The sequence below is a fragment of the Bombus pascuorum genome, chromosome 17 (assembly GCF_905332965.1).
Source record: "Bombus pascuorum chromosome 17, iyBomPasc1.1, whole genome shotgun sequence".
Lineage (NCBI taxonomy): Eukaryota > Metazoa > Arthropoda > Insecta > Hymenoptera > Apidae > Bombus > Bombus pascuorum.
The window spans coordinates 2,943,385-2,971,002 of NC_083504.1; the positions used below are offsets into that span (position 1 = coordinate 2,943,385).

At 43.5% G+C, this 27,618-nt stretch overlaps 1 protein-coding gene across 2 annotated transcripts in view; it reads right to left on the minus strand.

The window, feature by feature from the left end:
- Nucleotides 1–16,993, minus strand: part of LOC132915485 (homeobox protein abdominal-A homolog) — a 40,806-nt gene extending 23,813 nt beyond the window's left edge. The window contains exons 1-2 of one of the 2 annotated variants that reach the window (XM_060975322.1): nucleotides 14,825–16,993; nucleotides 10,836–10,868 (exon numbers count right to left, since the gene is read on the minus strand). In XM_060975322.1, the coding sequence (XP_060831305.1) occupies nucleotides 10,836–10,868; nucleotides 14,825–15,575 (784 nt within the window). In that variant the 5' untranslated portion in view covers nucleotides 15,576–16,993. The remainder of the gene's footprint in view (nucleotides 1–10,835; nucleotides 10,869–14,824) is intronic. The other variant, XM_060975323.1, reaches the window with a different exon arrangement.
- Between the last annotated feature and the right edge of the window lie 10,625 nt (nucleotides 16,994–27,618).

The following is a 27,618-nucleotide window of genomic DNA, read 5'->3' on the forward strand; positions in this document are numbered from 1 at the left end:
ATTTCTTCGATCGGGAGCTCGTTAAGGGGACTCGCGCTGCGCACGAGGAATTAACTAAACGATCCGAGCACGACTTCAAAGTATCGAGGGATAAAAAAGAAGAACAAACGGAAATGACGCGTATATTCTGTGGCGATTCGGAGGTTAAAGTCGCGTTTAAAGCAGCGAGAGCAAAGAATTGTCATTTTTAGCGATCTTTAAACGATGCCATGGCCTTTAATTATGTCCCAATTAACTCGCGTTCGGGATTCCATTCCTTTTTTTCTTTTTGCTCGAACCCGTCACTATCGACGCGAAGCACGAAAGCAGTTTCCACGGCCAACGTAGAGAACCAAATATGTCTACAAAGCGCACGACAACGATACGTAGATGGCCTCACACAGAGTCTCTTTTCGTGTACGTGTCCGCACGTTGTGCGCGTGTGTGTGTGTGTGCATCGAGCTCTTCTCCGCGCTAACACTGCCACGAGAGAACACCCATACACATGTACGTAAGCGCAAGAACATGAAAGTACAGGGAAATACAGAGAGACAAGAATGTGCACTACGCTACCGGTCGGGTTGTTCACGTACATAAGTATAAAGAGAAGAGGCGTAATATCCTCCAGCGGAGCCGCGGGACGGTACAAAAGCTGGAAATGGAGCCTTTAGTTTTTATCGAGGGATAAAAGTCGTGATAAGCTGTATCAGGGGTGTACCGTGAAAGAGCACGGCGACGTACTCACGCGATATCTAGACCGGATCGGTGCCGGTGTGTGCAAGTGTACGTTGCCCCCTCTTTCTGTAATACGACGGGGGCCACAGTGAGCTTCGAAATTTCGAAGGTTATTGTACGAGATATTCCGTCGTGTCGTTCCACTCTGCGACCAAGGCGTCACGAGACTTCCATGAGCGAATCGTGGAAAGCGTAACGATCAGGTTCGAGCGTCGTTGATAGAATGAAATTTCTTAATCGTGCGCGTTTAACCCGCAACTTAATTCGCTCGTAACACATTTAAGCGCTATATGATATTTGTGGCTGCTTTGTCGAAACTATCTACCGCTATCATACTATCGCGCATATTAATTGGTATTCGAATTCGTTTATAATTCAATAACAGTTGCTTTCTGTTCATCGCGTAGCATTAATTTCTAATCAGAGGTGAAATATCGAGCCGTAACGCGATAATTTCCAATTTGATGAGAGTTACCTCGAAGGGCTCCAAGTTGCACACGCATCCCATCTTCATCGAACGTCAACTGGATATCCGGGGGAGAAGGCTCGATAATGGTTAACCGACCTCGAACAATTAGAACGCCGCCGACTAAATTCCGAGGGGCGTAAATCAAGCCCTGATCGTTACGCGAACGTAAACATCGTAATTCTGATCGGCAGTAAATCTACCTGACATCGAGGTGGAGCATTTCGGAGCAATTCCTTCGTTCGGTATTGGCTATCCGAAGGCATAGATTATACAGGCGAGTCTCTCGGGAGAGGAAGGAGGCTCCAGCTTCGACTCCTCGTATCCTTTTCCCTTTCCTCCGCCATTCTCTCCCAAGAGCAGAGAGCCGTGGTCTTTGCCCCTTCTCTTCGTCCAGGTCTCTCTCTCCTCTCTCTCTCGCCTCTCACGGCTAAAGGTCTATATCGCGCACCGTCAAACCTACCCGAATTGCTCGTCGTCGTGTTATGCAAACGGGCACATTTGTTACGATAGTACTCGCCAGGGGGTCGTTCTCCACCAGCGTGACATGGTATGGCGTGGCGTGGCGCACAGCCACGGGAGTAGCACAGCTATCCAACCGCGCTACGCTTTCCTCTCTCTCTCTCTTAGATCCGACGACTACGTAGTTGAACGTCTGAATCGCATTCTCTAGCCGGTGAGCACGTTTTCTCGCCTGGACAACGTCGTTTCGCGTGTCAGCGCTATGTTCGTGCAACTACGAAAGCGTTCCTCTTGAAGAACGCCAACCACTGTCGCTAACAACACAGCGCGCAATAATCAACTGCACTCGTTCGCGTTCATCTTTATTAAAGTTTCCCGTAAGCCTCTGTTCTAGCGGATAAAATAGAATTTCAGTGAGAAACTACGTGTCGATAGCCTGTTTCGCGATGGAAATTTCAAGATAGAATAGCGATAGAAAAGCAACAGCCGTTTTATGATTTCATATAATGAAAAGATAAAAAGCGTTTATGCAAAAGCAAGCGTGGTCGATTGTTCGACGTTGTCGCATTTAATTAAATATCGGTTAATTTAATCGACGATCAGGTAGAACCGATTTAAAGGATCGTCGATTTGTCGGTAGACGCCGAGGAATTCTACGGCTATTTAACGATCTTCGCACATCCTTATTCGTCACATATTTCACCGGATCGTTCTATCCTTCCCGTAAAATTTTATCGACCGTGAAAATAACACTCTGTCCGTGTTATATCTACCAAGTGACATTCTCCAAGTTTTAACGACCGTCACGCACCTCCATATCTGTCGGCTGAAACTTACCTCTTTCGATTTGATTTTTTCGAACTTCGTTCTATCGATACGAGATGTACGTGAAACGACGTGTGCATAAATTTTAACATCGAGAGAAACGATTTTTCCACCGGCTGAGATGTAAGAGGACGGCGCGTACGAACGATTACATTTTCACGAGTAGGATTTCGACGCGAGGATCGAGGGAGAAACAGGCAAGATCCTCGTTCTTTCTTCTGTCTACGATCAAATGAAATGTAAAACGCTCCCATCTTCATTTTGAAGCAAGGAACTTTGCTTCCGGTTCCATTGTGCATTCGAGCGAGCGCGAAACGCCGAGATGTCCCAAGTTTCGGTCGAGAGATGCAATTTTTCTCTTAAACGCCGCGCTAAAGTTGAAAGTTTCGGGCATAGCGATGAAGACAAGTTCGACGCAAACTCGGCTGCTTGCAAGAATAGGATACCAACGAAAACTCCAAACGAGATGTTTGTTATAGTGGAACTTTTAGCTAATCGCGGCTACGCTGTCGAGGAAATAAGGCTCGAATTCACTCGAAGAGGCGGGAATTTCCTTTTCTACGTGTATTCGCCGTCGATGAGGACAACTTTTCTCGAATTAGTAATTGGATTTTGAGGAATTATGCAGCCAACAGTTAGCCGAGAACCGGCATTGTGTAACATTATTCCTAACGAAGAGAGAAAATTACTTCTCTCTCTCTCTTTGCAAAGAAGAAAAATCGTTACGCTTTTGCTAAAATAAAGAAAATCAAGTTGGACGATTAGGATACGTTCCAAACTCGACTTCTCTTGCGATGCAAAGCGAATGCAACTTGCAATTAAGGCGCTCTCCTTTAAATCGACCGCGAAATTATTTTTCCGGTAATTCGAGCGACGACCTCATGAATTTCCAGACAGCATTGGTATGCAAGACACTGCGAGGATCCAACCTCTAAACCTAAGTTTTCATTAGAACGGTCGTACCTACCGCTATCTCAATCCTCCTTCTCGCTAGGTATAATCGTATTTTAACAAAATCCTGTTAGCAGCTGAGAGCCGGCCAAACGGCCATGGCGAGCGCACTATTTTACTCTAACTACCTACCATTGTACAATGCCTCAGTCTTTTGTAATTTCGCGAGCGCAAAATGTTACTAACTTGAATATTTACCAGCGGCCTGCCGGCTCCGCCGAGAATCAAGCCGAATTTCATGGAATAATTCAACCTGGAAATATTCTCGCCAGCCCAAAAATTGCAAAACCTCTACACACACGTTGGAGAACTAGGCGAGAGAAATAATACGCCAGACGAAATATCGTTCCTCTCCTTGTTCCCTTGTTACGTGTCTCGCGTATTTTTTCCCCCACGGTGCAGCTTCAGACGACTTCAAACGAAGGGGAAACGAAGAAGAAGAAGAAGAAATACACGCTGGTGGAAAAACGAACGAGCCAACTCGCGAGCTATCGAGAAACAGATAGCGCTGCCAGTGTAATTACGATAAATTGTTCCCCCTACGATAATTATCGGTATTCCTGGAATGGGATACGTCGCGAGTCCGTGTTTCTCCGGTTGCTGTTCACCTACAGTCTACAGTTCGATTTTTCCGACCCTTTCTTCCCGCTTGCGCAAATGGCAGCGCTGAATATACGATGGAACACGACACACACCGCCTCGGCTGCGGCTCCCCTGTTCATCTGTTCGCTGAACGAGTTTATAAATTAGAACACGCTCGTGTGCGGCTTCTTACGCCAGTCGAAACCGCAACTTGCATGTTCTCTTATTCATCCGCGTGAAACAAAGGTTCCGATACTATTTGTATTTTCATAGACTTCACTGAATTTTAACTAACTTGGTAATTTCAACTTCCCCATACATGCAGAGAACGAGAATCTTCTGAGAAATAGATTGTTTTGAACTTAAACGCTGCTGTTCTCTTCCGGTCTATACGACTCCAAGTAGATGTTATATTTCAATAGACATTGTTAAAGTACTTTTGTGTATTCCCTGTTTGTTGATAATAAAGTTATTTTTTAAAAAAGGAAGATATCTGGAATAGCAGAAAAATAGCAGAGTCAATTTAAACAATAATAATTCAACAACAAATAAAACTCTAGTGGATTAAATTGAAAAAAATCTGTTTGACGTTTATCTAATCAAATTTCCACATTAAACTTGTCCCGTTTGTAGAATACGGATTTACGTAAAAAGCTTGTGAAACTACAAGCTGACAAACACAACCTGATTGATTCCTATAACAGATACGAAGCCTTTACTTTCACTCGGCTGAAAACCACTATGATTTACGAACGTCACCAAGTGGCATCGGCTTTTTAGTTCTTTCCTTGTCGTAATAGATCTCCCCGTAAACTTTACTGCTTTTTAAGGGATGGGAAACAGCGCGCGCGACTGTCGACAAAGGGTGCGGTGAAAGTTTACGTCAGGTTTAGAAAAAAAGCCAGTTTTCCGAATAGAAGTGAAACCGTAAAAAAGGCTAAAGAAAAGGGTCGACCTTGTAAAATTCGACCAATCCTGGAGAAATTTTTTTATTCCTGCTAATAACCGGAAGATACAGCGGCACATGAACGAGCGGAAAATTCGAATCGAAAAAGAGACACAGCGTTGTGCCTTGGAGTGCCAACGTTATTTTTATTTGCCAGGTATAAAGGTAAACAAACTCCGAACAACGCATTATCGCCGTTACTTCTAATCGTCAATCGCAGTTACGTTTATAGTTTTCGTAATACCACCGATCGATATAAACACACGAACGTGCTCTGTAGGGCATTCATTATAGCGAGTTATACAGTCGACCGGCGAGCGCAGACGACGAACGACGAACGAACGACGATTACGACCGGCGTATACTACGTCTGTACAGGTATTTAAAATTATTTTAACATACACCGACTATTTTATCACTCGTCTCTTTAATAAACGAACGCGTATAATAATCCATCTCGCATAGAGGATAAAAAGATTCATTTGTTTTTTGAAAACAATCTAACAATTCTTAAAACAATCACTGCGATATATTTCTTTGGAGCTTGTTGCTTTATTCAGGAAAGAAGAAAAAGGAGAGAGATAATAGATAAATGCTTCGTAGTAAAGATACCTCGTAGTAAATACATATATTATAGCTGCGCGAAGTCGATATTCGCCATAGGATTCTATTCGATCGCATAATATTCCGACTGGATGTTTCGTAAATCTGTAACGGCTTGTAACGTAGCACGCGACATAATCGTTTGCATATTATCGTTGTGAAAATAAAGCGTATCGCCGTGAAACGTATACTTGTCGTGACCGGGCCGGAGGATTTCAGCGAAGGAAATCAGCAAAGAGGACTCGAGAACCTCGAAATAAAGCATATCGTATGAATAAGTATGAATGAAAGCAGACGATATATATGTATGTATGTATGTATGTATGTATGTATGTTTGTAACTGGCACGTTTGACGTTTAGTTTCTATGGCCTTGAGAAACTAGTAGTAGTTGATAATACGTTATCGTTATCAATTATAAGTACATCAAGTATGAAACTTGGACAATAAACAAAATTACATAAAACACACAAGACTAATGACTGATAGAATAAATAAGACTAATTGCTGTTACACACACATATATATTTTATTAATCATGATTAGAAGCTAATGAGAAAGAACAGAAAAAGGAAAGCATAGCCAACTCGTGCTTATGACGATCCCACAAGGTTTACCTTGAGTAACCGAAAATAACCGTCGAGCAGAGCGGTTCGAGGCTGTTCTCTCGACCTGAGAAAGAGACAGGAGGTATTTTTCCAAGAAGGTTTGAGTGTGAATCTACGGTGACATTTAGAATCGGCCGGTCGTCCCGAGGATTTGACTGGTATGATGGGTTCGGCACGCGACAAAACGGGGTACGCGCCGTCGTATGACCATAAAATAAACGTTTGGGGTGGCGCAGGCGGAGGCCAAACCTGGCAGCGCATAAACACTTATATAACAGCAATTAAACTGCTTTTAAGGCCCATAAAACTGCAGTTTCAATAATCTCAGTGACAACACGGTCCTGACCTGGCTCCGACTTCTCTCGGCCTCAGGAAACGAGGCTTCCCGCCGGAATTCTTGAACGCAATCACCTTCCAAGATTACCCTTAACGTCGCGTACTCCTCCAGCCTCTACCCTCGACAGAATTTCTTACTTGCGGCAATACAAACGAAAGGATACCCGAGGGGTCGAGTGAAATAGCTTTGTCGTCCAAAAAGATAAAGTTCGTTGGAATAAAATATCTATTAATTTTGTATTATGCTATTCGAAGGTCCACGATATCATCATTCTCGAGAAAAAAATGACCATCTTTTATTCGAAATTTCTCATCGTGTCGCTCTTTTTCTAAAACGTATCTACCACTTGATGGACTCTATGGTAGAACCGTCGGACGAGGACGGGATAGGTGTAAAATAGGGAAGAGAGAGCGACATAGAGAGAAAATGGGAGGGAGCGAAGGCGGGTGGAAACGAGCAGAAGCCCAGGTAGGGGAGGTAGGAACGATGAAATGGGATAATACGGACGCTGCAGGACGCGGCAGCCATCATCGAATGCTAATGAGGGGTTGGCGGCTTTTGGGGCGGAAGATTCAGTCCATGCAGTGGCGCACTGTTGCCAGAGAAACGGTCTGATTATAAATTATACATTATCTCCTGCTAGACCTGTGTACACACCGAAATCCAAGTAGACGTCCGCAGGCTACCGAGCCCTCGCATCAAAATGCACACCCGTTTACGGACTAGAGATAGATTAAAGGCTCGTTGAACCGTGGTATTATGGAAAGGTGGCTAACAAAAATTGCGCCAACCCGTCACACCCTCGGATGCTTGTTAAACGTATCGTCTGGAATAATCGCCGATCGATTTATCTTTTACTGTAATAGATTATTTGTTCCATATAACTCGTTGTCCTTGTATGTAGTCGTCGTTCGCTATCAAATAATATATACTGAAAATATTATCATGACGATATAATGGTACTTGTAAGTTGTCTAGCCGTGCTTTATATTTTCGCGACAGGAAGTAAAATAAACGCGCCATGTTTCCCACAGTACACGTCAACGTTTCAACGCTGAGGTAAAAAGAGGAGGAGCGCAGCTTGTAATTTAGAAGATTTTACTATTGTTGCTCTTCTCCGTTACGGTTACGGGGGTAAACGATTCTTGGAACGACACAGCAGCAGCGAGAGTTAATCAAGGGGTGGAGAAAACACGGCACGGCTGTGGAGTATAGTCCTGAGTAAGCTAACAAGAATGTTTGCTTGCGCACTGTTACCAGCAGATCGAACTGTTTATAAATTATACATTATCTGCTGATTGCTAACCATACACAAAATGCAAGTAGATGTTTACTAACCAACGACTCTTATCGTAAAAGCGTCAAACATTCCGCAATAAATAGAATTATGCAACTATCGCATAAATTTCCCACATTTTTATACTATTTCGAACGCTTCCAACGTCTTCATATACGATTAACAAACGAAATTAATATTCATTACCTATCCAAAAGGACCGTTGGCGATCGTTAAAATAGTAAAGATATAATTGCTCGTATTATATAAGTTATTGACTGAAAATTTGGTCGCAGTCCAGGATGAAAGTACGAAACGAACACATAGAGAAAAACAGACTCGCGGAATATCCATGGAGCCATCAGCAGGCCGCCGATCCCTGACCTCAAAATGCAGTACGTTCACATACCACCAGTGAAAGATTAGATATATACGTATCTCCAAGTTAATTCTGTATTATAAAATGGATGCGGTTCTTTCCTAATTTTACGACGCGAAACGCGTGCGTAAGATGTATGTATAACTTGTCGCAATGCGCATTTCTCTCTCCGCGAAGGAAGCTACAGCTTCTCGGTTAATCTCCGTCGACCCTCTACCATACGTTTCAAAGATATTTCGATATACATAGGTTTAAAAAATATTTGACAAAGGGAAAACGCGTATTTACGCGGGTACGTAAATTTTACCGCAGATAGAATTTTAAGGTGAGATGCCATGGTATATTCTATGGGTACAGGCTTCGAAGCCACCCAGCCACCAATCCCAATTCTATACTGGAAAGCGTAGTACATTCACGTACTGGCGATAGATTATGTCCATAGACACGACGACGGATATTGCAGCGAGTGGAAGAAAAAGAATGACGCCGCTTGAGTTGAATTCAAAGTGCTATTTTTATATTACTTCATAGCGAATGCGACTGAGTATCGCGCAATTTCAAAACTTGCCCTTTTCGACGAATTCCAATTTCGGAAATCCTTTATTTATTATCACGTCGCGAAGCAGCTTCTTCGACAGTGGACGCTTTTGTTCGAAATGCATCTGTAGATTTATCGAAAACTTGAGAATTTTCGGAGTGAAGAAGCGAATGCGAAAACACGACGTGGCAGATTTTAGCAACGAATTTATCTTCGTCGTTCCACAGTCCATAAAATAAAGCCGGGGGACGTTAATAAAAACGTCTTGACTAATTTTACAACGCAATCGCCGAGATATCCCGGTGGAGAAGATGGCGGGTCTGTGACTCGCAATTGTCGATGCAAAAGAGATAGGGGAAGAAGAAATACGCCACGGATGGACGATGCATTATGCATCGTGTGTCCCCGGGCTAACGTTGATTCGCGTACATAACTTCAATTACAATTAGTCAAGCATCCTGGAGGTCTCTGTGCAACATTCCCACAGGTATTTCGGCTGACGCACCCCAACTTCCAAATGCATTAACGTCACGTTTCCTTCGCGCTCTCGACGCGCACAGACGTCTATCGTGGATGGCGCCGGAGAAGCTACGTATTATCTCCTAAAGCAGCAATTCTAAACCTGCTTACAGAATCATGTTTAAAAAACACGAATAGATTCGCCTGGGACCCAGCTCCGATACGATGGTGACTCGATGCGAATTCGAGTCGAAGATATATATGTTGGTTTAAAAATATCGCAAATCGTAATACGATTCAGATAATAATTCTTCAAAAAGGCATTAACGTTCGATGATATTTCACTGTCGAAGATATTATCCAAAGAACAGGTTTATTCCCAGAGTACTATCGGCACGACGGAACATACAAAGGCCAATTGTGCTTCGTTTATATGAATAAATTTGGATGTGATTTACCGACAGGTAACTGTTCCCATCGTACACTGGCGACTTCCTGTCGTAATCGCAGCCGTATTCCTATTTGAAATTATGATCCACCAAATGTAAACAAAACATCGCGATAAGTCCAATAGGTGAAGTTTTAATTTCACCTAATCGCTATTTACTGCGTCATTGTGAGCCCGTAATAGGCCATATAAAACATAGTCACGGGTATAATTTGCGGCCAACATTATCACGCTGACGACAGGTGTAGTTAGCCGTATACATGTCCTTCTTGCATGCGCAACTAACATAAATGAATAGGGTACGAGTCGGTAGCACGTGCTACCGGCACCAGGATTCGAGTAAACGACCTTTAAGCGGTGCCCTTGACTTTTCTTGACACACTTTGAAGCGCCACACGGACCGCTTGCGTTCTCCAAGGACACCTTTTTTACGTCGCAATGAATCCGCGAACAGCGCCATCTTATAAAGGCGACAACTACGGGAATCATCTGGGAGAGATCAAACGGCAGAAACAGGCGTACGAATTAGCTTTAAAACAACTTATTTCACGGGTATATTGTTAGGGGAAATTGTGAATAAAGTTTAATGGCGCGCGGCCACTGTTTTTTTATCGCTTGAATCTTTTCAAGCTTAAACTCTTACTACGAAAATGAATCTTTTACGAATTGACTGTATATGTGAAAATTGGTGTATTCGTTCAACCTGTTTGCCTTCAATCTAATCCGATTAGCCATCGACAAAAGAAACAATGAGAAGGAATTAGTTGTTCATAAGCTGACTGTCACCTTTCGTTAACAAATAATTTAATTATCCGTTTTGGTATGATGGTTTTGAATACGAATCGCGGAATCGATCATAAAACCGAAAACGTGACCGACGGTTGAAATAGAAGCCATGAAAAACTGGTAATCGTCTTGTATGATTGCGTTTCGTGAATGAAACCGGCTCTTACGTTCGAAAATATGGCTGCCATATGTGGCAACGGCGCACGCTTGAGAACAGATTGGCCCCTGTGTGTTTGGGGGTCTTGTTTCATCTCCTTGGTCGTTTCAAGCTGACAATGTCAAAATTCCGCTTAGCGTTGAAATTCTTTAAAAACTTGTGAAACGTACAAGCTTCGCGTACTATGATAAGCATCAAAGTAGAAATCTCGTCTTCAATATCAACGCTCCGTAAACAAAATTTTTAGCCAAAATGTTTTAGCGAAATAACTACGATAATAACAATGAGATGGTACTCACCGCACACGACTCTGTCGAACGGGCTCATCCAATCTGAAAGCAAAAATAGAAACGTCGTAATTAGTGTCAATCGATCCGATACGGAGATTATCGGGCGCTTCAACCCACCCGTGAAAAGCATGCACACTTCAGATAAACTACCCATACAGGCAGACGAACCATACACGCATAGCAAGACCAAAACATTCGTCGAGAAGAGAAGGAAAAAGAGACAAAGAATAACAGAGAAACGAAGAGGACGCGTGTAAGTAAACAAAACTTATTCCAAGGGATACGCAATTAGAAAGTAGGAAATTCGCGGCAACTCCCAGTACGCAAAGCCTTCGCTGCAACTTCGCCTGCTAGAAAGGAGGATTAGAAGCACGATCGTGAAACGTTCCAGCGCACCAGTCGCTTAATCCCGTTCCCATTCCGTCTGTTCCGTCGATTAAACCGAAATGTCACTAGATTAACCTAAACGTTGATTTCTGTATCCGTTTCGCGACGATGATCGCAACGTACGGTCCGATCAGAACGACATAATCTCTTATTTCAGCCGGGACATAGCGGTATCTGGCGACATGCGTTGCCTATGAAGTACAGTACAACGTCTTCAATTAATCGCTCGGTAGACTAATCGCGGACACTAACCATCCCTGGCATAGAATTTATCCCAATAAATCTCTCGGCTGCGTTACATTCGAGTGACTACCGCGAGAGACGGCGTTCCCTTCGTTCTCGGCTCGTAAAGTTATTCTTACGCACTCGTAAACCAGATAAGGACTTTATTGAATCACGAATAGACACTTCTTGCGAACGTTGCCCGATAAAGCTGCGCCATGGAGGATGAAAAAAGAAGACGCGGTTCTCCGCGACCTTTTTTTCCCTCTGTTGCTTATGCTCAAAGGCAAATATTGCCGTACAAGAGCCCAATAAAAAACCAACGTCGTTATAAATTACATTGAAGCACGTGTTGAGAAAAATCAGACACTGTTTGTACCGTTATGATTTAAACGTCGATTTGATGTTATCAAGTCGATGCCATGATCGTTTCACGAATACCGTATGACAATAAAAAAACATTACAAGAAGCACGCATTAAAACATGTTAGAAAGACTCAGCGGGTATGGCTTACATAAGTCAAATTCTTCTCTTGTGCATGTTTCCAGCACCGTTAGCCGTAGGCAAAATTTTCTCCCTTCGAAAATACGCAATTCACAGACAAACATTGGTTTAAAAATAACCAGAAAACTGGTTGGTATACGATTTATGGTAAAAGTTAACACGTTAGGATGTACATTACTTACAAATATAATGAACAAATCCTTTCTTGGCATCTTCTGTTCAGGAAAATGCACGGAGGCGTGTTAATGTGGTGCAAGAGAAACGTTATCGTTTAGCCGAACGAACTTTGAAAAATAATTTGTACATTCGATGATTAATGGCTTCATCGAACTGTAGCCGTACATGGCGTACATATCGTGGCGCGCTCTATCAAATTTTGTCGTTGCTGTAATTTAAAAGATGAACGCTAGGAGGTGTTAATTCGTACGATGTGTGAAACCTACGCGCCATTTGCATCGAGCACACGATGCAAAATTTTCAAGCAATTGTTCGTTAGAAAAGCATAAATCAGCCGGTTGATAAATTGCGAAGTGAATTATATCGATAGTTATTCAAAAACACGGTCAAAAAGTATATCGTTATTGTGAAATTAAGTGTGGCCATTGTCCGTTGAAAATTCTCTGACGAGATAACATCGATTCACGCGAACGCGTGAATATCGCACGATCTTTCAAGAAAACATTCTATCTTCAGTGCATAACACAAAGCAAGTGTGCACGTATCACGAAAGCGAATTATATATGTCGGATTGGTTTATTTTCATTGGTGTGAGGCATCGGAACCGAACCTTGAAGAAGCCCCAGCCCCCCTCGTTACATTTTCGATGGAGGACGTGCATCGCCTCGTGTGCAACTCATCTGGACGATCGCGACGACACGAACACGAAAAACAATGCAGACCGGTGAATTGAATTGCTTTTAAAAACACATACATACACGAATGCTTTTCACGGGCGTCGTTGAGAAAAACACAACGTCGACGACGGATTTGTCCGACCGCCACAAATACGGTAAATGGCGGTAAAATGCCGTCGGCACTTTGTTCGCGCTAATACTGCCTCGAACAAAGACGCTTATACGAGCTGTACTGCGAATGCATTATACACAACACAGAGAATAGCTGGTCGTTGGAATCGGGCAAAAATTTCAGGTCTACGATGATCACGTAGCAAATACCGCTATAGTCCGATCAACTCTATTGTTTCTGTAAATTGGAAATCGACGAAATTTTTATGTATTGTTTGTTGCGCCGATAACAATTTAAAGCAATGAGAGGAACAAAATGGAATTCTACGTAAATTAATGAGTCTGTCAAGGAATGGGTTTATGTTCGTGTAACGTTTGAAAAACACACATGACGCTATTTTCAAGTAACAAAGTTGTACGAAAGCAGTGTGAGCAACGTACCTGACCAAGAATAATGACATGCAAATGGTAAGTGCGCGTTATGGAATAAAATTATTATCGATTCGTTATTAATATCGGATCTACTGAACATAGAATATCTAGTTAATTCCGTTCTATGTATCTGCTATGAGTTTTTCGACGAGTTATGGTAATAACGTAAATTGGGCCGTTATCATCAATCGATCGGATATAAATTATGTTCATATTGCTGATAACAGATTGAGTTGATGTTGTAAAAGTACGAAATAAATCATAAGGTCGAAAATAAGTAGGTTAATATGATTAGCTACATGAGAAAGCTACACATATTAATATCTATACCGCTACAATTAGTTTTATGGGATATTTCTATTCTAGTTGAGGTCACAATAAATGGCTCGAGCATGCTTGTAGCGCATTTTACGAAACATTCGAGGCATAACAATGTTCTAACAACTACATACTCTATAGTGCCCCCTGCAGAAAGAATGACTATAAACACGTGTACCGTAGGTCAGTTTCCATCTATCGTTCGAGATTCAACGATTTGTCATTTCCGAATAATCTGTTACACGCTATTTCTATATTTTTTATGCTCTTTTTACGAACACAAATATAGAGAAAAAGAAAGAACATGAAAGGAACATAGTTAAATGGTTAAAAAATCAGCAAAAATTTATAATTTTGCAGATAAAAGTTAGATTTTATAGTTCATGTATTTTCCATGATTCCGGCCAACGATAAAACGTTGCTATTATCAATTTTACACGAGATGATAAATTTAGATCCGAATCGAGCGTAATTTATTGTTTCGTTAATTTATTACTACGAAATGTGGTCGACGTTTTAACTTGCAAATTTCTGCCATTCTCCGCGAGTGGCGATAAATATAGACATAAATAAACCGGCAAATTCATTATTTTTTAACGATCATTCTGCTTGTACTTTCATCCAACTGTACGGATACAATTATATCGTTATCTCTGACGCTGATTATTAAGAACAACATCCGACGCTCGGTCATTAATGCGTGCAGATAGTCTGTGAAAATCATGTTGAAATAGGCGCCGCGATTATCATTAATTCTAATATTGATTCGGTTCGTTTCTACGGACAATTTAACGCCATATTAACCATTAGCGATTAAGCTGGAATCGGTGAATCTATCTTGCTTATCTTTCGATCGAAAAGAGGAGACTATAACAAAACGTTCATCGACCACTACGATCGTGTGATACACGATACCGATTTGAATACAGACAGCTAATTTTACTATCTGTACATTCTACGCGAACGATCACCGTGAAATGATATTCAAATCCTTACCAGAAGTTCATTCTACTTGCTCAGCTAGCCGATTCGAATACAAGGAAGCTACATACGTTTTAGAATCATGCTAGACATGTGAAGCGGCGTCGAAAGGAAGTCAAAGGAATATAACGTTACGTATGAAATATGAGGAAGAATCAGAAAGATAGAAAAACAATTTAAAGACTTACCGGTGATTGACATCCATGGATATCGTGGTATCTCCGAGATGCCGGGTTGTCCGGTGGTAGGTTGTTGGCATGATGTCAAAGGATCAACGACAGCCGATGCAGCGGCGGCCTGATGATAGAATTGTGCAGCTGCAGCCATGGAGGCGGACGCAGCGGAAACTGCCGACGAGGCTGACGCGGACGAGACGAGGCTACCAGGTGTAGCGCCGTTCTGATGATGATGACCAAGGGTATAATTTACCATGGGATCGGCGGACGTTGGTGCGACATTTCCGGTAAGACTGGCGGTATAACGGCAAGATTTGTCACCGGCGGTGGCGGCGTCGACAGCCGCGGCCGCGGCCAACGCGGCGCTCGAAGCCGCGGTCGAACCGAAGCCTGGCACCATGCTGGACGTGGCACCGAAGGCCGCTGCCGCTACCGCTTGTTGCTGATGATGATGGTGCGCCGCTGCCGCCGATACGTATGGATACATGCTAGAGGTGGTACGTGCAGCCGGTGACGTAGAGGCTGAACTTCCTGAGTGCTGTGGACTCGAGCCCGTCGGGCTAGGAGAATTGTGCTGTTGCGCGTAATTCACTGCCGCGGCCGCGACTGCAGCCGCGGATAAACTCGATTCTAAACTTGCGGTGGCCGGACTTGTCGTACACGCCTGGATCGTGCCGGGGTTCGCGTTCGAGAACAACTGTTGATGATGGAACTGTTGGTGGTACTTAGGTAGCATACTATCGATTATGAATTTCGAACTCATATCGGCTGTAGCCGGTGCCGATTTCGGACTCGATGCCGAAGACACGCCCGGACACAGAGACCGGGTCCAGTGTCTCAACACCGACACCGTGCCGGCAAATCTGCCAGCGGCTGCTTCATCTTCACGCACACTCTTCCACGCCGATCACCGTTCTTATATCACTAAATAATATAATTTGCCGATCTAGGATCGATGGAAATTTTCTTTGCACTCAACGCACGTACACGATACTGTTCGATTATTCGATTATTTTCTCTTTATGTCCCGTCGTTTCTTTCTCACTTTTCGTACTCAATCGGCGTCGTAATAGTTCTTCTTCTTCTCCTCCTCCTCCTCCTCCACCTCCTCCACCTCCTCCTTCTCCTCCTCCGCCTGTCTTTCTACTTTCCCTTGTTTATCCGTTACCTTTGACCCCCACTTTGATCGTCACTTACGCAACTTTACACATTATCACAGAAACGATAGCGGACGCGAATGGACAAGGATGGATATCGCTAGTAGGCGGATGATCGCGATTACCGGATAGCTCGCGACGGTAGACGGCACACCGGAACGTTTCCAGATCATTCGTTTGCCTCCGTCGCGTGTCCTTTTGAACGATGGTGCAGTCGATCACACACCGGGCCGAAGAGGATCCACTGTCCAGGTATGGTTTTCGGGTTGACGTTACGATTCCTTTATGGTAATTACGATTCCTTCCACATCGGGACGACGAGCGACAATAAAGCAGCGGGTCTTTCGTCGGTCGGGCCCACCCAGCTGATCCAACACAGCGGTCCCAGTGAGGAAATTGGGCTGCGACGGCGATCGAGGCGACGGCACGAGGAGAGAGAAGAGAAGAGAAGAGCGTGGCCCCTGTCAGGTGTTAGAAGCCGTTTCTTGCGTACTTCTCGGATAGTCGACGAATCCTTTATGGGCCATGCATGAAGGTACTATAGCCCCCTATCCCGAACGCCGCGTACTACAACCCACGGCCAGCTAAATGTAACCCCTTACAATAATGGCGCCGCTTGTCTCTCCGTTCTGTTCCCCCCTCTCTTCTACGATCCTCGAGCGCGCTGGGGTACCAGCTGGTAAACAGAGCCGACCAATCGCGCCGCTCCCTTATCCGAGGTGGACCAATCGCGGCTCGCCTAGGCGCGCCAAGATGAATGGCTCTCTCTCTCCACACTGACTCGCCTCTCTCTGATCTTCGCTGCTGCCTATACTTCCAACTCTCTCTTCGTTTCTTTTCAGCCGCGGATACCTCTCGTTTGCTCTCGCTTCGCTACACCACGCTCTCGCGTTTCGTCCATACCACACGTTTCTCACCGCTTTGCTCTCTTCGGCTCTGTGTGTTCAACACCGCTCTACTCTCTTCTCCGCGTTCTCTCTTGCCAGTGCAGTCCTGTTCACCACGTTGCCTTATACCCAACACTGTTGTGCAGCTTTCGGACGTCTCGCACGATACGTCTCTCTTTCTCTTTTCTCCTCCTCCTTCCTTGTCCTTCCTTTTCTCTACGCTCTCTTCTCTCCTTTTCTTCCTTGCCGCTCCCTCTTTTTCGTGCTTTGCTTTCTAGCCAGCCAGCAGTTTTTTTCTAGATTAGCCTCGCACGCGTTTATCCATTTTTTCCCTCGTCCGATTCTCCTTCGTTTTTACGCTTGCCACGTCTTTCGCTTCGTCTCGTGCCTCCACAGTTCGCTCGTGTCTCTCCCGCTCAGCTCGTAAACACGCCACCCACAATTTCTCCAGTTTGAAATTTCGTATCGATCTTTCTAATCGTACCCGTAACTTTCGGTTTAGCTTGCCTGGGATTCCGTTGGTCCGTCCGACGGTCGGTCTCCGGTTTTCCTCCGAGATCTCCACAAATTTTCGCTGCGTTCCTTTCTCCTTTTCTTTTTTTTTCTCTTATCTATCTCCTTTTATTATCTCGTCCCTTTTGTCTCAAACCAAAGACATTTTATCTAACTCCTCCCTTCGAGCAATCCACACCAGGCCTTTTCGCTCTCTTGTAACACGATTCGAGCTCGCTTCGCGCTTGCTCCACCGATGCCCCGTTCTATCGGATCTACGTATTTTACCACGGAAGAAGATAAGCAGACTCTTCGAATCGATCAGTTAACAAGGAATAACGTCGCCGTGTTCACAATCGGTTTCATAGCCACGGATCTCCGCGCGAGCATCTCCGTTTCCTCTCGCAACGACTTCGATCTAGATGGCGCTCGATTCTCTTACGATTTAGCCGAGACCCGCGGTTCCTCTTCTCTTTCCCGTTCCCGCGAGGAATATGCAAGCGAAACTGGCGCGTTCCGCCAGCGTCGCGTCGTCTGCTCGACTCTTCGAAACCACTGAACTCGTCCCGGTCGGAATAGCGGCGGCATTCCTGCGTTCTCAGAGTGGTGGCGAAGGGTTGGGGCAAGAAGCGACTCGCGGGCCCGGGGGAAGGGGTTACTAGCGAGACTAGTTGCGGCCAGAGGGGGGCCGAGAGGGGTGGACGGTCGCGCGAGGGTGGAAAAATAGTTACAGGGGCGGGAAAGGTTCTCGATCGCGAGATTTCTGCCGCTGCGGTGGACAGAGGTGCCTATTCGTTACTATCTCGCGTCCGCGAAGGACCTCTCCTTAATTGATCGCCTTTCTTTTTCCGTTTCTCTTTCCGCTCGTGGGACGGGCACCAAGCTTCATTACGCTCGATGGCTCGGTTTAAATATAACGCGGCTTGTTTGTTTTCATGCTGAGACTCAATGCCAAGAGGTAAATGGCTGGTCGTATTGTACGCGGTATACAACAGTTTCTTCGCCGTTCCCGATGACGCAACGTAAACTTTACGAAGCCTTTTAACTTTTAAACCGCGTGGGCGATTTTTGATTAACTTTACGATCCGATTACTACGAGCTTTTGCTCCCGCTAATTAATCGAGCGATTAATATGGATACAGTGGTCGCATCGAGTTAGATCTGATAAGATCGATCAAAGGCTGGCGTATTAACTTACCTCGGCCGCTGCTATCCGTTCCTGAAACAGAATATAAATAAAAGTGTCGTTAGCGAGTCATTTCAGAATTATACTTTTTGCGAACAGATAGAAATCTGGACGATTTAGTACATGGGTATCCCCGGTTTACTCATCCTCGAAACGTAATCTACCGAATTCGTTCGAACAGCTGATTTATTTCGCCGATTAGAAATTATCCACCATGGAAATCTTTAATTTTCAGTCGTGAACAGAAATGCTTGAGAAATTGGGAAAGGAGGATCAGAAACGAACAGGCGTGGTCCCTCAGGTATCTCGGTCTATGTTTGGGAATATGGATGGCATGTAGTGCCTCTGAAGCTAATCTATGGAGATGAATGTTCCACCCCCGGCCAGAGTCCTCCATGCATTGAAACCGCTCGATCCTTTAAGACACCGCCTGTTCCAATGATATCCAACATGGCAACTTCCAAGTACAAAGGAGAAATGCCTCGGCGCCCTTTGTTGCCGGGACGGCTCGATAGATGGAACGATACAGAAAACGACCTAAACAACAACGGATGGTTATAGCCTTTTTTATACATGGGAAACATGTGAACTGGTTTAATCCGCTCCAGGCTCAGGAAAAAGATTCACGGGACGGAGAAAGAAAGGGATAATCTTTCCTCGCTGCGATGCCTTGATAGATCTATTTTTCTTTTCGAATATTGAAAACAATTTGTAATTTGAAGCAATGATCGTCACGATTATTAAGATGGACGATCTCGCTTTTTGTCAAGGTTTTTCTATCCCACGATCAGAATGATCCAAGCTGTTTAAAAACCTATCGACGTAGGTTAACCAATCATCCATGGCCCAACGATGACGGTATTTAGTTACGTAAGCGAACGATCAAATTCGAAGCAAAGGTTTCGTCGACACAGTGCCTAAAGTCGACTGGTATCCGATTATTCGAACGATCATGACTCGATCTGAGAGACACAGAATGCACAGTTTTGTCGGTCGCTGCATCGTGTGCGTAACCGTATACATACAGGGCCCGTGTCCCAACGTACGATGGTGTATACCTGTCTCGAACACCGCGGGGTGTAAATTGCGACCATGGCACCGACAGCCAGTTAGCTAGACGGACGAATATACATAGAACCTCCGCATTGGTATGCATGCCTACAGCAAAGATGCACCATGGATAAAGAGGTAGTCTGGTTCTTTTGGAACTTTGAATGTGACGTGGAATTCCGGACATCGAGTTTCCTTCTGGTTACTGATCGAGAGAAATTCCGAGGGGAAAGAGCACGGCAGCCGCGAGTGGCAGCAAGGCAAAGAGAAATTGGGCGGTGGTTCTTTACCGAATGATCATGTAACTTGGGGTGAATCGGGGTGACGCCCTGACGATTGAAACCAGAGGCACCTAGCGCGCCATCTTCGAGGAGATAAAGAGAATTCCCGAACCGTGTGCCTGCTCGTGTACCGGCATCCTCTGTGCCCGGTCAACGGTCCAGGAATTTAGCCGCGGCGGGGAAAGGTTCGAACCGGGCAATGCAACTCGTCGACTAGCGAAAGAGAAACGTTTAACAACTGAATACCTTGGGTTGTAATTTGTAACACTATACGATGCTGCAAGATGCAACGGTGTTAGCTCTTATATACTTGAGACGTTGCGCAGGCGAATTAAGTCTCGATGGTTTGACGTAGTGTAAATATGCAATATTTTACCACGTTGCACACGATCGATGGAAATTAATTTCATAAAATTGGTAATCGCACGGCATTTCTAAAATAATGCTTAGTTTCTTTGGTCAGATATTTGACGTAGATACAATACGATTTATAATGGCATACATACTTTGCCAGGATTTAGTTTCTAGAGCTGGCGAAATAAATTTTAGTAATTCCACGTTATAGAGTATTATACAATGTACATACATCGCTTCGTACGTATCTGTTAATAAATTATGGGCTCATGGCGACCGTTTAATATACTTGACTAATTGCGTCCAATGATTAGTTGTTGATTATCGTCCGACTGCTATTAGCGACGACTATTAATGATAAATCAACGTTGAGTAACTTCACGTAACTCCACGTGTCGCCGATCAATTAGAAACTATATGTATAGTTGTTGCGAGTGAATGAAATGGCAATATATTGTAAACATATAGATACGGCGGTCTACTTTTATTCGAATAACATATTATACCCACTATATCGGACGATATATTAATGTAAACTACTAAAAGATAATGGTTACGGACAATGTTTGTTCTATTTATTATGCAAATCGTCGCAACGACGTATTACGCATCAAGGTCGTGACCCGTTTTACTCGTCACTGTTTTACCGACTCGTTTTGTCTAGCGCTAAACTTGTTTACCTAGCGAGGAGGAATTGGCGAACTTCGTGGGTATTTTACCAACAACCTTGTCCCAAGCATTTCTTGCAATCTCAAATTGCTTTCCGACGTGTTAAAATTTCTTACGTATTGCACGAACTCTTTAAATACATTGTCCACGCTATGAAAAATAAACAATAGGGTTTTATAATATATTTGTAATGCGTGAAAGGTAAAACGTTAGCGAGGTTTAAAATACGCGAAAGTTTTATTTTGTATATGCAAAATGATAGTTTCTGGATGCTTATCACTTTCTATCGTACTAGTATATTTGTGTTATCAATAATCTTTGTATACTCCTATATTAATAACTTTTTATCAGCATCTTTCGCCAAAGTAAAGGTGCACTGTATCGCAAATAAGTTTCAGAGTCACATCCAAGTCATAAGAAATGCTTAATATCCATCCTCATACATCGCACGCTGCATCGCGATCTAGAACGCGTCATCGTTACCGATTCCTGACACGATCCGAGACACGCTTAAAAAATTAACATCCGAAAAGGACACGTTTGCCGTTAACACGTTTTACGAGGACGATCTACTTGGTCGCAGATGTGCAGGGAATTCGACCGTCATCCGGAATCTCTCGTTTCCAGCGATAAAACGAAGCGGCGCGATCGAAGGGCGAGAAAAAGCGCGAGGACGAACCGATGGAGAAAGATTGGCCCTAAAACGCCGACGAGGCACAGATAAGAGACGATCCCGCGACGTTTCGTCTGCTCGTATCCTACAGATTACCGATTCTTCCAAGTGTGGGACCGCAGGAGGTGAGAAGTTCTTGTCCAGCATTCGTCGAAGACACACGTGGGACAAGTTGCCAAAGTCACCTACGTGAGTAACTGTTCTTCTTTCATTTTGACATTAATTTTCTAATTTTTGCTATTTATTTCATTTCTCGCGTATTCTCCGAACTACCGTATTACGTAGTTCAGATTCATCGTCTTTAAATATGCAGGTAGTTAGTAGTTACATAGTAATAAGCGTCGTTCGTGAAAGTGGAATGTACAACTTTAATCGCGCGCTCCGTGTACCTAAGCAACGATCTATTTTTTGCAAACGTTTCCATACTTACTCGGTGTTCCCGCGAACTATAGAAAAATGTAACGTAATTTGTTAAACAAACCTGGCGTTGTAAAAGGAGCGCTAAGAGAGTGGAGACTGGAAACATAGTCCGCGTTCACGACGCATGGCCTGTCATTACGAACAATTTTATTGGCGCTTCCGAGAAAGTACGGTGAAACCGTGATGCACGAATACGGTGATTATGGTGCGCTCCGACAATTGGTCGGTCAATTCCTGGAACGCACAGACACCAACGGCTATAATAATTTTCCATGTTCTATCGAAAAATATGAAGCATCGGTTCGCTCGGCGGCATAAAAACCAGAGCCTGGTATCGTTGAATAATAACCGCGAAATAAAAAAGAAAAAAGCAGATAAACTTTCACTGGTCGGTTCTCAAATCCCATGAGTTCCGTTAAGTGGAACGAGATGTATCTTTTTGTCGACCAAAAGAATAATTTCAACTGACGATCGTAAACATGTCAAAAGAGATTCTTATCTTCTCGCGTAATTTAATTGTCGCTACTCGGCTGGCACACTTTCTTCTACCCCTATTTAACGCTAGAAAAGTTGAAAATTACGTAAGCCCCGCATCGTTATAGTAGCTTCCTCGAAACGTACGTTGAATCGATTTGTTCGTTCCAATATTCGTCGAACGTTGCGTTGCTTAATAAATTGGTAACAATAGGCGACAAATGAAAGAAGAATAACAGATTCGACAAGTTATGGGAATACAAATTAGAAATAAACAAAGATGTCCTTCCTGACCTTCATATTTTTTAAATAACCAAACACGTTCACCTTGCATCGCAACAACACTGTTTACAAAGTGTCCATCAAGGTCGGTGTATCAAACAGCTTTTACGAAACAAGGGTTTCGTTAAAATACAGTTATGGCTACAGTCGAAAGTTTATCTCACTGTTTCCATGTAAATTGACTTCAAAAAAAAAGGGGGAATCTCTATTTCAGAATTCCCGCCAGCATCCAATCATTCGAACATCAACGCGCACGCGTACCTCCCTACTGCTCGAATCATCTCCTCTCCGTTGTTTCTACTTAAAGGGGTGCTGCGATAAAAAGACAGGATCATTTCCCACCAATTTCAGTAAATCAAGATCGATCAAAACCAAGTCACCTTTTTAAACGTACTCTAAATGAGGTATCTCGGAAGCCGAACAGATCTACTCTGTTTGTCTATAAGTTAAAACGCAGAGAGGGTTGACGATTCCAAATATCGTATTTGAAAATTCTCCTTTGAATTTACCTATCTTCTTATGACAAATAAATTTACGAAAATAACATTTCCCTGTTAAGATGCCGAATATGGATTACGTAACGCAAAATTGATAACTTTGTAAAAACAGGATTTACCCAATTTGGCTTCTAAGAATCTCCATTCATACTCATCCGATACTCGTGGTAATAAACCTATAGCTTCAGCTCTCTCCCGACAAATGCAGTTTCAATTTTAAGAACTGAATTCCTCGATCGCTGAAACGCACATACGCGCGCGTGTGTCCACTCGCCACTGAAATCGCATAATTCCGAAATGGACTTGCCTAACGTGCGCGTGCATCACGCGATCGAAGAATCGGCTGCGGTATTTCGCGACGCGTTCCTTCCGAACGAAACGAAAGAGGATCGCGAAGCGAACGACCTGCCAAACGGTGGGTTGCCAAGCACGTGACAGTCTGACGGACGCGACAGGACGCGCAGTGACGTAATGACGTGGCGGAAGGTCCGGAACGTCGGACGACAAGTGTGCGAGACGGTGACGCTGCCGCGGACGGAGCGGGCCACTTAACGACATTAGCGGAGCGAGCGAGCTCGATAGGGATAGGTAGAGATAGAAAGAGCGGACTTGTGACTCGATGCGTTTTACTGCTGCTTTACGCCGGTTTATTGCGCCATCAAAACATAAAATGTGCCCGGCCGGGAAGCGTGCACACGCGTGGGTACACCCCCACTTTACTTTTACCGCCGACTGCCGGTTAAACCGGCCGGCATTTCCCGATTTCTTGCCCCGAACAGCGTTCCAGTTCGTCTCTACCGATCTCCTTTTTCCTTCCTACGTTCCCAGCCTTCTTTATTCGACTTTGGACACTTCGTGATTTCATCTCCCATTATTGCTCGTTCGCGTCCACAGCGCTGTACCCTTGCTTCTCTGACCTTCGTCTTCTCTTTCATCTTAAACTGCATGTTACGCGTGCAAAAGGATGGTGACTGAGAGAACCGAGATTAGATACGGATTTGATTTTTTAAATCTTCGCCAGTGTTAAGCGTTCCTGGTAACACTAGATTCTGTTATTGGATGTCGAACGTGTTTTTGCTGGTACGTTTTTTGTAAACGTTTCTTGTTTCCTCAAACTTGTTGCCAGAGTAATCTGCTTTATATTTCTGACGCTGTCTCTGTTTCTAACTGTCAATTTTAATGATCTTCGTAATACATTCGTTAGTATTGGTTTCTTGATCTTACTACGTAGTAATCCTATGTACTTCTAATTATAATTAATGCTTAATTCTACATCTTTTTATGAAGTTTCTCATATCGAGTAATTTCCACGTTAATTATCCTACTTCCAATACTTATTTTACATGTTAATATTTACTTGTTCAGCTATTTTCTGTAACTAAGATCAGTCTATATACATTCACTAATCCGCATAAAGAAACTGATACCATCGTAATCGCGAAATTATGTTCCGACTTACGCCTCGAGAGGTGGAATCCCTGAGCCGGAGGAAGAGTGGTCGGAACTGGTCTGAGGAAATATTATCTCAGAAAATGGCGATCCCAGACGCTGGTCGGGCATGTTGCGCGCCATTACGGCGTTTTGTCTGGCGGAGAAAAAGAGAAAGGCGGGTGCATTCCCGGTGTTTTGCGTCTCGCCGATGGCACTGGCTGCCGGCGCAACTTTTGGGAACGAGAAAGCATTATTGAGAAATTTACAAAGACACATGGTCCGTAAATTGAACGGTCGCGCGTCGCAAATTTTATTAATAGTGGAAGTTGGGCCTGCCACGAGTCTCCTCGCCTCCACTTTCTTCTTTCTGCTCTTCGACTTCGTTCTTTCTCTTTCTCAACTTCGTTTCTAATAACATACGATATCGCCGTTAGGTTGTTATCAGCGTAGCATGTTCGGGACCTCGTGTTCCTACCTTTTCTTAAGAAACGGCCATCCACGACACGGTGGTACTTTCGAAATTTTATTTCAAATTCGACTTTGGAAACCTGTTCGGTTGTGAAATTAAGATAAAGTCGCATTTGCACCGTTTCGCTTTGGAGAAATATAACGCGGTTTATTCGCCGCGTTGCTCCAAAGTGAAACGGTGTAAATTCGGCTTAAGCTCGAACATCGTCAGCCCCCGTGTCGAATTTCGTCGAGGTAACTTCGCGAGACTGTAAATCACTGGCCGAAACATTTTTTGGTATTCTGGTTACTTTACATATGTCTACTAAATCATAGGCGTGTCAAATGTTAGCGTGAAATTTGTTGGTTCGCGGCCTAGTGCTGCTATACCTGTTTCTGTAGTCCAAATTAGTTAGTCGATTGACTACTCGGATTTACATTATTGATCACGACAGTCAGGATTCTTGCCAATGCTTTCGCAATTCAAACACCCGATTGGAATAGGTAATGAAAAGAATTTATACGCTATCGAACACGCGTGAATGGATTAGCCTAGTAATTACGAATTAATGTTGCTTAGTTGCCTCATCCGTTTCAAGGTTGGCTGTTATACAAACTTTGTCCCTCCATGACGAAATTGTTACGTTAGGACATCGAATCGATCCGGGACGCGACGAAAACTTGCCCAGGCACGTCGCAAACGCCAGGACCAATGGTATCCCTTGCCAGTAGGGTTGCTGGAATTTGCGAAAAGCTCGAAACATTGGCCGATATGGTAGCGTCATCTGCCGAGGGGTGGTCGAACGTTAGGCTCTCCCTTGTTTCGTACGTGTTGCCAACCCCTCTGCAGAACCGACCGATCAGACAAGAACTGATTGGCGAACCCTCCCTTACCCCTATGCCCCGGATGCTTCCATGGGGGTTTCAGGATACCGTCAGAGATACATAGTTCCTGAAAATCACGCCAGAGCGGATGCTCAAGGCCGACAAAACTCTGCTCCGTTGCATAGTAATAAAAACTTTTCTCAAATAACTAAACATTTTACATGTGTCGTTAAATTATAGTATTATCGAATATAGCGATATTAATAGAATCTCGTTCAAATTAATAATCGTTATAATGATATGCAGTAATAAAAAAAGATAAGATCGTATCACTTAGTAGATAAATGTTTAAAAGTCTATTGGTCAACAATTTGGAGAAGAAATTGTAAGGTTAAGAGTATGTTCCAAGTAGATTCGAGTAATATGGTCTATTCGATGTAAACTCGCAACTCTTTCGTGTCCGATTTGCTCGTCCACCTTTTATTTAATTAACATTCTGCGACGCAAGACAAATATCTCCATCGAGAAAATACTTTGTGTTTGGAAAACGTGTATTTTAAAGGGACACGTACCATGCATGATTTATTTAAAATCTCGAGGTGGAGCAAACAAGACATAGGAAGTAGCGGATTGGCGGACGTGACGAGAGGAAGCGTAACTCGTGACATCTATCGTTGCTAAACCGAAACGCCGTAGAATCGGTATGCGGCTCGCTCAACAATGCAGGTCGATGCACACTGACACGACAATCACGAAAACGTTCATAAAATTTTAACTGCTTAATAAAAACGTTACGAGCTACTGTCTCACGCAAGGAATTACCGTTGAAAGTCGACCCAGCTTTCATAGCACATGGGCGAAAGCCGTTCAAAATCCGCGCGCATCATTTTCAAGGATCCTTTTTGTGCCGCGATCGCGAACAAAGCATAGCCACTGATATTCGGTATACAGATAGCGAATATTCTTTTGTCAGCGATATTACATCGTTTAAACCACATATCCGTACGATTCCACTCTTTTTTCATTAATCGACGATTAAGAACTGTAGCCAGTAAGATGTAAATTCAGAGTTGACAGCTGTCTAATCAAAGAATTTGACTTTTCAAATTTGGACGTCAAGTTTCCAAAGTTCTTTTAACAATCCTCAAACAAAAGTTGCAAGTTTCGAGTTTTCTAATTTTCCAATTCCAAATTTTTCCAATTTCCAAATGTCTAGATTTCCAGTGCATACATTTTCAAATCTTCAAATGTGACTTTTGTGTGACTTTTCAAATTTGGACGTCAAGTTTCCAAAGTTCTTTTAACAATCCTCAAACAAAAGTTGCAAGTTTCGAGTTTTCTAATTTTCCAATTCCAAATTTTTCCAATTTCCAAATGTCTAGATTTCCGGTGCATAAATTTTCAAATCTTCAAATGTGACTTTTCAAATTTGGACGTCAAGTTTCCAAAGTTCTTTTAACAATCCTCAAACAAAAGTTGCAAGTTTCGAGTTTTCTAATTTTCTAATTCCAAATTTCTCCAATTTCCAAATGTCTAGATTTCCAGTGCATAAATTTTCAAATCTTCAAATGTGACTTTTCAAATTTGGACGTCAAGTTTCCAAAGTTCTTTTAACAGTCCTCAAAAAAAGTTGCAAGTTTCGAGTTTTCTAATTTTCCAATTCCAAATTTCTCCAATTTCC